The 15,030-nt window shown below is 46.8% G+C and overlaps 1 protein-coding gene across 5 annotated transcripts in view; it reads right to left on the minus strand.

Annotated features, from left to right (window-relative positions):
* Positions 1 to 2,546: 2,546 nt before the first annotated feature.
* The window catches only part of ZCCHC2 (zinc finger CCHC-type containing 2), a 61,426-nt gene continuing 48,942 nt past the window's right edge, over positions 2,547 to 15,030 (minus strand). For 2 of the 5 annotated variants that reach the window (XM_019657712.1, XM_019657709.1), the window contains 2 exons: positions 10,149 to 11,633; positions 7,205 to 9,236 (listed from right to left, as the gene is read on the minus strand). In XM_019657712.1, coding sequence (XP_019513257.1) covers positions 9,169 to 9,236; positions 10,149 to 11,633 — 1,553 coding nt within the window. In that variant the 3' untranslated portion in view covers positions 7,205 to 9,168. Of the gene's footprint in view, positions 4,114 to 4,779; positions 4,909 to 7,198; positions 9,237 to 10,148; positions 11,634 to 15,030 lie in introns of those variants that run through there. The other 3 variants (XR_002125637.1, XR_002125638.1, XM_019657710.1) reach the window with 3 other exon arrangements.

Here is a 15,030-nt window from a genome sequence, read left to right on the forward strand (position 1 = left end):
GGGATCCTGGGGCCCAGAGCTGCTGCAGGCCCGACCTCAGGCAGTGGACACAGCAGTCAGGCTCGCGGAAGAAACAGAGCACAGCTGGTTAGGAGGGTGATGGAAAAGGAGAAAGGAAACCGCAGAGGCAGATGAATTAGCTGGGGCAGTGAAATCAACCCAGCATCTTCACGGGAACCCGCAAATCCCAGCCCTGAATCTATGGTCCTGCTTCATTAAAAGAAACCAAAAAACCCTCAACGGTGCTGTGTGAGTGGCCGCACCTCTAACAAATGGTTCCCGCCTCGGGGGCCCCTCAGGGATGCTGGGAGCTTTACTTGGTGCCCGCGGCTGCCATTGCAAGCAGCAGCTCCAGGCCTTCGTCCCTTTCATCAAGCACCGAGAAGAGAGGCCGTCGGTCCCTTTCTCCCTCCTGCCCATGTACAAGGGCCGGCGGTGCCAGCTCATCTTCACACCCTTCCGCCCGTCTGTGCATCTTCCTCTCTCTGCTCTCCGTCCCTTGCCCCCTCTCTACCACTGCTCTAGTAACTTGTCATCTTAGAGTCACGAGTCACCTCACCATTGTCCAACTCACTATGATCCCTTCTCTCTACTGCAAGTGGCACTGATGACCGTTTCATTCTTGAAATCTTTTGGGGGTCTTCAGGGCATGTTCCCCCTCTTCTGTAGTATCCCCAATTTCTCAAGCTCAGCCTGCTTTGCTTACCCCGCCCACCAAAAACAATTGGGGAGCGTCCATTTTGTAGGTCTGTGTTTGGGAAGAGGCAGGGGGAGTGGAGAAATCTGAGTTTATTGAAGCCCTTCAGGTGATTCTGTACAGGTGCTCCAAGGCACACTTGGGACAAACACTGGACTCCAAATTCAGCATGAGCCAAAGAGCTGATGTTTCTCTTTCGTCTCCGCCGGCCCCATCCCAGGTTAAGGGAGGATCTGCACCAGCCTTTCGCTCACCCTGCCACCCCAGCCCTGGCCTCCAACCCGTGCATTCCACTGGGACTTTCTCTGAGATACACCTCTCCCTTCTTCACGAAGGAGTATCTTCACTTCTTCCTTCGTGGACCAGCTAAAATGTGTCCTTTTTAAAATCCTTCCCCGGTTCTCGGCAGGCAGGGCTCACATCTCCACTCACTATAATGCCACTGCTTGTCACCACGTTGTAGCTAGTGATGCCCCTCACTACACCCTCAGCTCCCGGCCAAGAAACGTCTGCAAAACAGCTGACGGAATGCAGGCTTGTCCTCTTGGAGAGCAGGTGCCATTCTGTGTTGCTACAGAAACACAGCACCGACAAGGACAGAGGGCAAACTCCGACACTCACAATCAGGACCTTGAGGGCTTTGGAAAGTGCATCTCTATTTAGAGGAGGGTGATATTTGTCAGGGGCCGGCAAGCTTTGCCCACAGCAGGGCAGTGAGTATTTCAGGCTTTGAGGGCATGTGGCCTCTATTCAATAAAAACTGCCCACCTTGCCGGGGCAGGACCCAGGCAGCCGTGACTACATACACGAGGAAGAGTGGCTGGCTCCCACTACACTTGATTGGTAAGCACTGAAATTCCAATTTCACAGGACTTTCATGTGTCATGAAAAATCATTGTTTCTTTTCCAACCATTTGAAGATGTAGAAACCGTTCTTAGCTGTGGGCCTAGTTTGCGGATCCTGACGTCGCCCCCTGACATGGGGTACGCCTGGCTCCCCTGTCCTTCAGCACAGGACTCAGTGTGAGCTTTGTGTTTCGACTGAAAGGCCCCACGAAGGAAAATGTCACCAATGCAAGCATTGGAGAACCAAGAAACGTTATGATAAGGACGAGGAGGGACGCTGCTCTTGAGCTAGACCCAGTAAGGCCGGAATGGTGTTCATGCTGCCACTTAGTGACGTGTCAGCCCCACAAGAGGTCTTTTCTCTGGGCTTGTCCCGGAGGGCCTGGAAAACATTTTCACCACCCATCAACATACGTGACAGTTGGGGTCTGTGTTCCTCCTGACCATACCCCATAAGGACTTCAAATCAGTTAAAAGAAAAGTAAATGTAAAGGTTAAAAAATTAGAAAGCCTTGAGAAATCATTTAAAGGGAAAAGCTTCAAGTCACAGAATTCTGAGATCGTTGAGGTGGATGTCTAACCAACCCCCCTTCCCGACCCAGCACTCAGCTTTCGGGGGAGAAAGACAAAGGCCAGCAGGGTCAGCTGTTCACCACGGCCAAGCTCAGGGCAGAGCCTGCCTGGCACCGGTGTGGGGCGCCCTGAACCCTCACACTGCCGTGCTGCTAAGTCCGGTGACAGGCACGAGGAGCGGGGCTAGCCAGTGGTTCAGAGCGGCAGATTCCAATCCCAGCCCCGTCACTTAAATGCCCTGCGTCCTTGGGACACTTAGCCTCTGTGCCTCAATTTTCCCAACTGCAAAATGGGGCCAAGTATCCACCTCATACGGCTGTTGTGAGGCTGCAATAAGCTAATACCGTGTTCCCCCGAAAATAAGACCTAGCCGGAAAATAAGCCGTAGCATGATTCCTCCAGGATACGGAGGGCATGCACCCCTCACATGAGGGTTTTATGACCTGTTTCAGGGAGAAGGGTGCCTTTTCCACAAACTCCTTCAGCTTAAAATATTCAGTATGCCAAGGCGCCATATTTTGGCACCCAAAATCATGCAATGGCTTCTTTTCCAGCGAGGTCTTAGTTTCGGGGAAACAGGGTAGTGCCTGGCCTTTCACGGGCATTAAGGTGTCGGCTATCATTCTGAGTTTACTGAGCACCTACTATGTGTCAGACATTGAGTGCTTCACGTATTTTTGTCAAATTTAACTCTTGTGACTATGCTACAAAATGAATGTGATCCCCATTCTGTAAATAAGCCCAAGAAAAGTCATGTGTCCTATGGGTGGGTGCTGGGAACAGCCCTATTTGGTGTCGCCTCTTGTACAAGTTCACATGCTCAATGCACGACCAAGTCGCCATGTTACAAACATAACCCCAGCCTGAAGTGCCAGTGAGGAGGAGTGCTGAGGAATGACTACGCAACCTGCTGGCATTCTCAGCATTCATACGGGGCGTCTGGTGGGGGCGTGCCCATCACTGTTCCTGCCTGAAGGGGACTCTGCTGCCGTCATTCTTGGCCTTTGGAGAGGCTTTGAGAGATGGTGGCTGGTAGAGGGTGTGCTTGGGACAATCAAATGTCGGAGCTTTCAAAATAAAAGCAGTTAGGGTTTTTCTGCTTGTGCCACTACTTTATTTCTTAAGTCTTAAAACAAATGGAGTAGTCACTTAAGGCTCGATTTATCAAGACACCTTTGCAGGGCAAAGCTCAGTGTTCCCGCAGAGGTATCTGTGCACGTTTAAACCTTGGATGGAGGCGAGAGCTGCGGCTCCCTGAACTTATCTGAGACAGGCAAGTGCTGAAAGCCGAGTTCTAAGAGCCCAGAGGGTTCCAACTGGAAAATTCACTTTATCCCAGGTCCTTACATCCTTCAACACAGACACAGAGAGACTTTCTGTCGACGAGGACCCAGCCCAGTCCTGTCTCAGGAATCAGTGGCCCCATGGGTGTTAAGGCCAGGGGTCCCTATCATTTTATATGGCTTGAAAAGGTCACTGTCTTTGGGTCTACAGAGACGCACCTGTAGGGTGGGAAGCTGTGCAAGAGGGAAGCACTAATCTGAAGTTGGGGCCTGGCCTTCATCACTGGCGTCTGTGGCACTGAACTCCTCTGATCCCCGAGTTCCTAGTCTGTAAAACAGGGAGGAGGAAGGTCCCATACCCTTCACAGCTGTGGTGGCCAAGGAGCACAGAGGAAAGTGCAAATGCAACGGTCAGGTACCCCCGATGCATTTAAGATGTTTATGACAGGCTTGGGCTGCAATGGCTCAAGGAGGAGACTGTTCCTCTCATCAAATTACTTTTATCGCCAGCTGCCTGCATTCTGGAAGGTTTTGGGCACAGGCTTACAATCTCAAATGTTTTCTGTCTTAACGTGCAATTTTCTCTAAATTAGGTCAGAGGTTAAGTAACATCTGCTTGCATGGTCGTCGCCCACGAGGTGGCGCTGCTTCCCAATTAGCAATTCCTTTTGGCGTGAGGACGGCTGAGACCTTTCACAGCGGATCCAGTTGCAGCTGCAAGAGGAAAGTAAAAACAATGAAGCATGGGGCCCCCCACCTCCAAATTCCAAGGAGCAAAACAAGCTCTCGGGATTAAGAGCGCTGGTGACTAAGGCCTGCGGTCACAGACGATGTGTGACAGCAGGAAGAAGGGTCTTCCATGCCCCCACTGTATCCTGCCCCTTGCCAGAGCAGGGAAGAGGAAGCCTAAAGCCCCAGTGCTTCCGAGACGGACAGACATTGGCATACACAGGGTTCAGGCAATGTGTACCCAGGCTCCAATCTAGAGGGCTCACGTTTTTCAGAGGACTGATGTGAATCCAAACCGTGTAGCCAACGTGTCAACAGGCATCTCTGGGAGAGGACAGTGCTGCCCTCTGCACAAGTTCAATGTGAAGGGTACAGGGCCCTCTGCCTGGGTGCATCTGCCTCTCAACCCTGGGGCCCCAGAACCCTTCCATTCTCATGACAGCTGGTACCCCCTCCCCCAAGAGAAGGAAGGTCCAGAGATGCAATGCCCATGTTTGAAATCAGAGCACCCCCTTCTCCTCCCTTCATCCCCCACGCCTCAGCTCATTACTCGGAAAATAAACGGGCCCTTTCTGTGGGGTGGGCGGGGTGGGGGGGAGCCAGCATTTGTTCTGATTTGAAATGAAATGGTGGCAGGGTGATGGGGCCGACCTATTGTCACAGCTTGCCGCCACTGGTTTCACTGCCTTAACCTTAGAATGCTTTTGTAATCAGTATGTAGAACTGAAAAAAAAGGTGTCTTCCAAGCTCATATGGACGATGCTGATGACTAGATGCTACCTGTTAAAAGAAAAAAAAGAAATTAGACACAGTATTTTAATCTTTTTTTGGAAACTTCTCAGAAAAATTTGGTTTTCGGCACAAACATAAAAAAATGTGGGCTTGCCTTGTGGTATTTATTTTACTTGGTACTGAATAATCGGGACTGTGGGACCCAGCCCATGGGTATACAGCCCACAGCTACTATTAATTGGGAAGTTCTCCAACTAGACTTAAGTTTTGAGGACCGGGGGTATTTAGGTCTTTTATCAGTGGATGGAGCGGAAATAACTAACTTTAATAGAACGAAGACCTGTTTGCTAGGCTCCTAACCACCCAAAGCACCACGGACTTGTCCTGGACCCGATTCCCTTCCCCGAGTTCCTGGTCTCTTAAAAGTGTCACAATTCTCCTGTCCATCAAAATTGAATTCAGCTAACATGTGAGTGCCTTGCTGGTGCTTTTTCCCTCAGTATGTCTGACCTTTCCCCTATCATTTCATTTAACCCTCAGAGCCATGATTTAAAATAAATCATCTCCCATCTAGGGAAAACGAAGCTCGGAGGCTCAAGTTCCTTCTACTTGTCTCTCCCGTCCTCCCTCCCTCTCCCACGGCCTCTCTCTAACCAGTCTCTGAACTTCCAGGCATTCTTTAAGCTCAACCAGCCAATGGTTTCCTTAAAAATGGTCAACATGTGTTGCTTCGATTTAAAACTGGGTAACTTCCAACTTTTCAGTCAACTCCGAACTCTCCAGTCGGACTCTATTCTGTTTAAACAGCAAATCTCGTAACTTTCAAAAGGTTCCCTCTAATACGACAGCCTGTGTGTCCTCGCACCTCCCAACTGCACAATTGTCACTTCCAATCTTTCTTTACACACACTTCCTGCCCACAGCGATAGCGCATTCCCTTCCCCAACTCACCTCCTTGGAGCCTTTACTAAAACACCTTACACAAACAGCACCAGCCTACACTGAGTACTCCCTTGCCAGCCCTCCCAAGACACTATTACTCCATCATTTCGGGGGGGGGGGTGCGCTAGGATATGGCCTGAAGGCCTTGTATGTTGCTGGTGTGAGCGTAAACCTCTTGAAAAGCTAAATATTTGCATGTCCTACAGCCCAGCACTTGCACGTCTAGATTTATATCCCAGAGAACTCTTTCTTGCATACATGAACCAGCAGGCTGGTACAAAATGCTCCTGTTTATAATAGCAAAAAACCCACCCAAATGCCTGTTGACAAAACAGATAAACCTGGGTGTGTGTATATTTATATTTACATAGTCCCTCCCCCATGGAATGCAATATTGTAAAGTTGGTGACAATGGTTACACTGCAGGAAAGTAACTTCCCGGCCGGAAAACCAGCTGCGTTGACAGCCACAGGGGACAGGTCCAGGACACCCTTTCTATGAAACTCAAGGCTATCTGGGGGAGGAGGATGGAAAATGCGAGAACTAAATTTGGAGTAGTAGCTACTGCGGCGTGTGCTGCGGAAAGCAGGGAGGAGGGCTGGGTAAGGACACACATATGACACTGGAGACGTCCACGTTCACTTAAAGGTGACAGACGTGCATGTTTGCTGGCTAACAGGAAAAGCCGATGCACCAAGCCATCAGGGAGTCTGTGGTCACTTTGAACCCACTGCCACTGGGTACAGAGGGGACATTCGTTATGTGGCCCTAGATAATTGTTCAGTGCCTGAAAGCTGGAGCCTGTCTGAGTTGTTGTGCGGGATGTTGGGCGACAACCCGAGGGGCCTGGGCTGAGCGACAAGACGTCTGTCATCGTCAGAGGACATCGCTTATCTACAGATACTTGGAAATTGCCTCCCCCGAACCTCTTACAAATTACTGATTGTGTAAAAAGTGACTTGAGACTGGATAACAGAAGACAGAACCAATGAAATAAAGATATTCAATGCTGTACTGAGAGGGCTGCCTGGAAAACAAAATGATGTCACTAAATTTGAGGAAGTATATTAGGTCCTCTACACTTTTGGGGAGAAGGGGCCTAAATCAGGAACACAGCTCCAGTGTGACAAAGACCCTGGCCAGCCACCACAGTGGCCTCTGGCACATAGCACGTGATCAGTACACATAGAAACGCAGTCTCCTCTTTTAGTTACACAGGCAACCTACAAAGTCGGATTGTTTGGGGAAAACTGAAGGACATCAGATGGCAAAGGCTTTGGGGCTCACTGTCCATATTACATGGAAAGAGTGGGTGGATTCTTTAAAAAGAAAAAAAAATGATGATGTATCATGTCCTATCTTTCACTTTTACAAAATTTGCAATAAAGCACAATTCTTAAGCTGTTTTTCATTTTTTTATTGCTGTTAATTCAAGGAAAAAAGGTTGCATAAAATCCAATCTGTTCTAGAAATATAAGTGGCCTTTCCAGTACATAACATTTCAAATATCAAAGTATATGGTAAACATACAAATCAGGAGAAGGTAACATACCTCCTATGTACAGTACAGTGTTTTAAATCATAAACTAAGCTCCGTAAGTACAACTGGCACGTGACTCACCACGCAGTCCACATGTGGCTTATCAAAACCCTCACTTGAACAACTCAACTGCAGCTTAACAATTAATTTAATAGTGTGGTCCAAAAATACCCAGATCAAATAAAATATATTTCATCAAAATAATTTCCTTTCCTCGCACTTTTTTTATTTTTAAATTAAAGCTTTCATCTACCCCTTCACACCCTCCCCTCTCCCTTCCCCGTTAACCCCCCACCCCTGAAAGTTTCAAAATGTACATTGGTGCTATAAATATAAATGCTACCTATGAAGCATTAAATGAAGCTTCTTTTTTCTTCAAGTTTTTCCTCTTGTCTAGCGATCTGTTAGGCTTCTGAACCAAGACCAAATATTGAAGTTCCCTGCTGCAAACCAGCGCCACTGCGCCCCGCAGAGGTCTGTCATGTCAGCTTGGTGCTGAGGCGCGCCCCTCACCCTGGGACTGCACAGTGGTGGCTGCTCGCTGCTGGGGAACACAGCAGGCCAAAGAAGACACGCTGTCTCCCAGATAACCTCAGTGCACTTTAGGAAATCAAAAATTACCTGGAAGCAATTTAGTACATAGATTGGCTTTCAAAAAAAATTTTTTTTTTTTTAAAACAGCAGCATTAAACTTAGTGACATGACACTGACATGATTAACACCATCTTACCACACTCAGAACTCAGTCTTTCACATTATAATCAAGCATAGTGGTAAACTGTTATAAAAGGGACGTTGCCATGAGAGACAGGTTAGGGAACAAACACCTGACTTTTGTAGAAATGCCGAGTTTCTGTTCAGATTGCAATAAACCATACACATTTTAAACACAAGGTAACACTGTAACAGGTGGTCAGGGAGAGGAGAAATCGGTGGTGTCTCGTAGTAGCACGACACAGGGAGACTACGATTGGCTGTCATTACACACACACAGGAGAGCAACATTCACACGACTTTGTTCACTTTATGTCTCTCTGAAGCAACAGGCTAAAAAAGTATGATGAAGTAAAAAAGTTGTTTCTTTTTTTAAGAAAAAGCTCTCTGTCCACTTCACACATTTTTTTTTTTCAGTTTCATATGGTTTTACTTCTTCCTCTCTTCCACTTAGTTTAATTTTTATTTGGACAATAAGCACTGCATATATGTATTTACGTGATGCTGCTTATTACATATATACACTGTTTTGGGAATCTGACTTCTCCCTTAACATTAAGGGGAAACCATTCCCCTCAATTCATATGCAGAGCAGCTGACAAGTGCGGACCCATGAGGGCACCCCGAAGACTCCTGCAGGTGGTGACTGGAAAGGGGCAGGGTGGTGGGGAGAAACGTGTAGTTTAGGGTGAAAGTGAGAAAAGCTGGGGAAGAAGCAAAGTATCTTTTTTTTAAAACCATACGACTGTCACCAGTGTTGTAAAAAAAGGTCAAATACACAGTTTTAAAGATTCAGTAAACATTGCACACAGCAAGTATTCAGTGTTAAAAAAAAAGCACGTATCCACATTTTCCTTTTGATAGTTTGTTTGGATGTTTAAATTACACGTATCATACAGATAAGCCTGTTGTTGAACCAGGAGATCAGAGGCTCAAAAGCAATGTGTTGTTTTTGTTTTGGACATTGGTACAAGAGAAATGAAAACCCCAACTGCATAGAAATCTAGGAAATGTACAGACAAGGAAACACAAAATACCTTTCCTTTCCTCCCCTCCACGCCCCACCATGACTCCCCACACTTCGTGTATTAGGTAGGCAAGCTTTACTTGTTTCAGTCTGCAGAGTCCAACGTATCATTGGAAGGGGGGAGGGGAGGTGCGTATCTCAGTCTGTAAGTGCCTAAAACGGGAAAGACAGAACCGCTAAGTCACTGCTTACAACGCAATGCATCACAAACCACTGCAACAATCAAAGGGGCGTGCTCGGCAGGACTGCCATTCCGAACTGACCAAGAAAATCCCTTCTCAGGAGTAACAGGAAGTCTGTGCTTTAAGTTCAGCCTAAGCCGTCAAACTCAAGCTTCCTTTAAAACTGCCAAGGATGTACTCCCAATTCAAGGCTTTTTTCTCTGGGTGAGATTTGGCAAAGTGACAAAAGCCAAAGGCAAGCGAAGGATAATGGTTTGAGCTCTATATGGAATTTGGTATCTTACTCATAATTATTTAAGAACATTTTCTTGTTTCTAGTGGTAATATTACATGGCTCAAATTCCCTTACTCCCAAACCAGTGCTTAAAATAGTTTGCTCCTTCAAACGCAGCAGGAGTTTTTTAAAAACACTGACTGGGAAGCAAGAGGAGCGAGCACAAGGATGTGCTGCGGCCAGCTGGTTCTGCAGACACACCCGACTCACACCTAAACATCTTACAGGTCAGATGACGACACCACTTCCTAGTCTTTCAATATTTAAACATGTTGCTTACTTGATGAAAACAGAATTGTAGCTTAAACAAAAAAGTGCTACAAGCAAGGGATCTGACGTTCTCTAAAGCAAATTCCCATTATGTTCCTTAAAAAGTGCCTTTCCGGTTTAGTCCTTACTTGGAAGCTGAATTCCTCTGAACCTCCTTGCGCGCTGTGACCTGGGTCTACACTAGGTTTGCTGTCAGCTTTTTGTGATTTGTCACTGAGAGCACACCATCCGTAAACACACACACAACAGCTCCTTCTGCTACAACGGCAACCCCGTGACCAACGGGAGGGGAGACAGGGCACACTCAGAAACAAGTCCTCTGGGAGCTCTCGGGATTACCTGGCTGACTGGCCTCCATGGACGATTGCTTACACTCCTGTGCATAGTGTCCACTTACACCACAGTTGTAACAGGAAACATTCCCATTCTTCTTGGGCCCCGAACCGCTCGTGTTGGCAACTACACTGGGCGCTGGATACGTGGGATAGTATCTCCCAAATCCTGCCATCTGCTGCATGCCATAGCTGGCTTGGGTCCCAATGACCGGGTCATGCACCAGTCCATTTGCATATGGGGTCTGAGGCAGAAAGAAAGGAAGTTGGTTTCCGCTGCTCTGATGTGCTTGGTTGAGGTAGCTGCCATTGCAGATGGATTGCAGAGGGAAGATCGGGACTCGGTACACTGGTCCGGGCATCGGGTTAGGATAATAGTAACTATTTAGCTGGAGGTTTCCATTGGTTCCACAGCTACACCTTCGCCCACAAGAACCACAAGGGCCTGAGCCCATCTGCTGTGGCGGCAACACTGTCCCATTAGCATTCATGTTCCCCACAGCACTGATGTAGGATGTGCTGTCGCTCTGTGCAGTACTATGTGTCAACGCGGGGCTTGGGCTGGGGGCGGGGCCTGGGGTGTGAGTGGGAACTGCGGGACCAGATGGGGCCTGACTGCTGCCTACACCTGCTGACGGGGTCGACGTCGCCGCTGTGCTGAGCACACTGGAATTCTGGGTGGGTAACACACTGGCAGCAAGGGGGGAGCCGGGTAAGGTGTAGGAAGCTGGTGGCTGTGCAGCTGAGAGGCCAGCTGCTGGAAGGACGACCTTCAGACTGGTAGGCTGAGGGACTGATCCTGTGTTCCCCTCCATCTGAGGCACCATTTGACTGAGTCCTACCACTTGGGATGCAGGTTTGGTGATGGGCTCTGTGGTAGCACCAGGAGGTCCTGGAAAACCACCTGGGTTATGAACAGGCAGAAAGGCAGTGCTTGGTGGTCCGATGCTCAGACTCCCGGCTGGTGGCTGCGGGACATTAACTGTGCAGCTCTCAGAGGATCCCTGCGGCGGTGGCAACTTGAGCCTCTGAATTGTTAGGTGCAGAGCCGAAGTGCCGGCGTGCGGCAGGAACGTCGATGGGAGAGGTAACGGGGCGGCCAGGAGTTCGAGGTGTTTTTCTGCTTCTCCAGTAGAAGCTGCGGGCCCTAGTACCCCAACAGGGGCTGGGCTGGCGGACTCCCTGATTGCAGAGAGAGCAACGGGACTCGGAACAAGCATGCCTATCGTTTTGCCGTCAGCAGATTTGCGCGGGGGAACAATGACTTCCGACTTCTGGGCACCGCTGTGCATGAAACAGTGTAAAGTTGGCATAAAAGAAATATGCTGATACTTGGACGAGCTTAAGGGATCTTCTAAAAGGCTTCCATTGTCATTTCCTAATGAAGCAATTTCAACAGGTGGCTTGACAGTGACCGTCTGGTTGATGGAACCGTAACTTGTAAACCTAGTTGCCGACGGGTTCCCAGAGTCCTCAGAATTGCTGTCTGTGTCTAAGGGAAACAAATATAAATAGAAGTTAACACCAGTGTTAGCGCCCATCTTTCTTGCTTCTTAGAAATAAAGTTTAAGTACATCTAAAACGAACTCTGAAGTTTGGAACTGGAGTGAACGTGTCCCCTCAGCTTCCTAACTGCCAAGCTGACCTTCTTGTAACTTTTGGCTTTCTATGGACTTTATTTAAAATACATAGAGATGCTGGAAAAGGCAAAACTATGAGACGATAAAAAGATCAGTAGTTGCCAGTGGTGGAGGGTGGGGGAGAGACGAATGGGTGAGGCACAGGGGATTTTTAGACAGTGAAAATACTGTGTGTAATATTACAGTGATGGACACATGTCATTACACATTTGTCCAAAGCCACTGAAAGTATACCACCAAGAGTGAGCTCTCAGGTAAGCTATGGACTCTGGGAGAAAACGATGCATCAGTGTAGGTTTGTCCTTGGTAAAAAATGTACCATTCCAGTGATGATGCTGATAACGTGGAGACATGTGTGGGAGGAGCAGGGGGGGACGGGAAAACTCTGTACTTCCCTCTCAATTGTACTGTAAACTTAAAACTGCTCTAAAAAATAAAGTTTTAATAAAAAAGAAAAATCTATGGAGAGAGAAGCGACAAAAGTTTAATTGGAGACTGAATGAAGCACATTATAAAATACGGAGATTTATTTAATATCACGTAATTACTGAGAAAAGGATCAGGTATTTTTAACCTTAATCAGGCGATTCACTTGATTTATATTCTGTACTGCCAAACCCAAGGTCTTCATATTTGTCTCATGTAAATGATACAATTTAAAGGAGCTCAGTCAAGACTGTGTTTAACGCGGGGCCGGCCGAGTGGCTCAGTTGGTTAAGAGCTCGCGCAAGAGCTTGAGCTCTGAGCAACAGCGGTTTGATACCCGGCCTGAGCTGAGCTGCCGCTGAGCTGCCAAAAGGTGGCAGGATGGCTCAGCTTAAAAAAAAAAAAAAAAAAAAGACTGTGTTTAACGCAAATATCTAGAGGTAAGGAATGGAAGAGAGGTTTCTTTTTTTTTTTTTAGAATGAAATAAATATTCATACTTTTAAATATTTCAGTGGGGGAAAGAAAATTTAAAGCTACTATTACAGTCATATAACCAATGTGCTAGAACACAAGAAGGGCAGACATGAGGGCACTGCTACTCCTCCAAGGGTAAAACAGCCCAGTGTCAGAGCCAAGATTATACTGCACTTATTCTTATTACTGCTTCACTCTTATGCTTATGTATAGAAATAACTTCAATCCGGACTTCCCCTGGATTTCCTGACTTTTAGCATAAAGGGGGCAAGAGATAAAATCTAAATCACAACACTTAAATATCATAAACCAGATACTGCAATAATATGTAGAGACCATGCAATTAAATGTAGTGCCTATTTTAACATCTTTCTGCTCATAAATATAAGAAGAATTGCTTTATATACTTAAAATGTTTATATTTGTTAAGGTAATAACTAGTTATATTCAGCTAAGATGTTGAAAACTTTTTAAACAGAACACTAAAAACAAATCATACAAGTCTTTCTGGAGAAACGTTAGAACCTACTTGGTTACAGAGAATGTCAACAGTGTTATTAATTCAACTATTATAATTTACATTAGACACGAGATTCAATTTATGAGTAAACAGTTCTAGCATAAACTCCCCTTAATAACAGGTGTTTTCTGCTAAACTTCGCAAAACAAAATGTATCCAAAAATGAAAAACTTATTTAAGGGATTATATCGATATCTGTACCAAACACTATGAGTAGAGTTCAAGATAAACATTTAAGTCCAAAAAAGGTGTAACATTTTTCAATTAAATTTCTATAAGAACTAGGCTTCCTTTAATTCTTCGTAAGTCATAGCAAATGGCCTCATGATTTTAAATGGTCCCTTTTTAATGATTTGAAATCAAATGATTTCAAATGGTTTTCTGAGCATTGTAAAGCCTCATCTAGCTATTTTGCGATAAGTCTTGTCCTTGTTTGCACTGACTTTGAAAAGCATAAAGTCTCAAAACAAAACCCCATTTCGATCAACAAGAACAACAATGAAGCCACATGCTTTTCAAAGCAAACTTTTCACGCGCTCAAAATTCTAACAACGATCAAAGCATTTTATTGCAGTGGATATTTTACCCCCTTGCTGGTTCTGGAGAACTCTGTAAATGAGTCATTTACGGAGGGGTCTTTTAGTCACTGATAACTGAGCCAATCAATCCTCCATAGAGGCCCACCAACTCACCCTACGCACAGTAACCCAAGTGGATAGATGTACTAGTAACAATTCTGACAGAGGCTGAATCTGCACTGTCAGCTTCAGAGCCACAGGAGTATCTGTACATCCCACAGAATGAAGCATACCCTGTGAAGCGAAACATACTGAAAGCGTCTCTACTCTGGTAAGGCATCAAGCCTCTCTCATTTAACCTTCGTCAAGACCTCACACAGGTCACTGTCACTTTTTCCTTTTTGGAGGAAGCTACCCATCAGAAGCATGGTGTTGCTGCTGATTGGAAGAACTGGTGCAGTGGTGTGACTGCATGCTACGTTTGGTATGCGTTGACAGTAACTGCAAAGTAAAGAGTGGCTTTAATTGTATGTAAGTTCCTACGACATGACCTGATACTGTAACACAGAAGCTAGACTCTCAGAAAGCTGTGGACTGCCCCAAAGAAGCCACACGTGGCTGAACTGCTGTGGTCTAAGGATCTCTCTCTACAGATCTTCGGGTGGCCCAAGAGAAATCATTAAACACTGACCACCAGCCCGGGCGCACCTTACAACTGACATGTTGCCAATCAGATGTTGTCATCTGTAAAGCATGACATCCTCATTCAACATATACATTTTGTTTCAAGATTTTTATTGGGAAATTGGGGGATGGAAACAGCACTGGGGAATTGGGGGAAGGGGAACAGACAAGTTGCTGTCCTTTTGTTCTTCAGTCCAGTTGTGGAGTACGTTGCTTTACTGGCCCAAGTTGGCACCATCATTGCGCTCTTCCCGGGCGAGGCAGATCAGTCGCCGGCTTCTGGACGGCTGCTCACAGCGACTGCAAGCCGCTTACGCTGGCTGCTGGCTACACACGGTAGCCCATGGCAACCCACTGCCACAGGGGCTGCAGTCTACGCCATCGCCGGCGACTCAAGGCAGCCCAGCTCCAGGTTGAGCTGTTGTTCAGCATCTTAGCTGTAGAGGGCAGTGTCACTGGCCCTCATATGTGGGATCCGAACCGGGGCCCTCTGGCGTCCCAAGCCAGCTCTTAACCAACGCGCCACTCGGCCGGCCCTCAACATATACGTTTTTGAGATCTCACTTGTGGAACAGCAGAGGAGGGCCCTCTGATGCTCCATTCCTCCTTAAAAGCAATAAGAATCC

Source organism: Hipposideros armiger, unplaced genomic scaffold, assembly GCF_001890085.2.
Source record: "Hipposideros armiger isolate ML-2016 unplaced genomic scaffold, ASM189008v1 scaffold_278, whole genome shotgun sequence".
Lineage (NCBI taxonomy): Eukaryota > Metazoa > Chordata > Mammalia > Chiroptera > Hipposideridae > Hipposideros > Hipposideros armiger.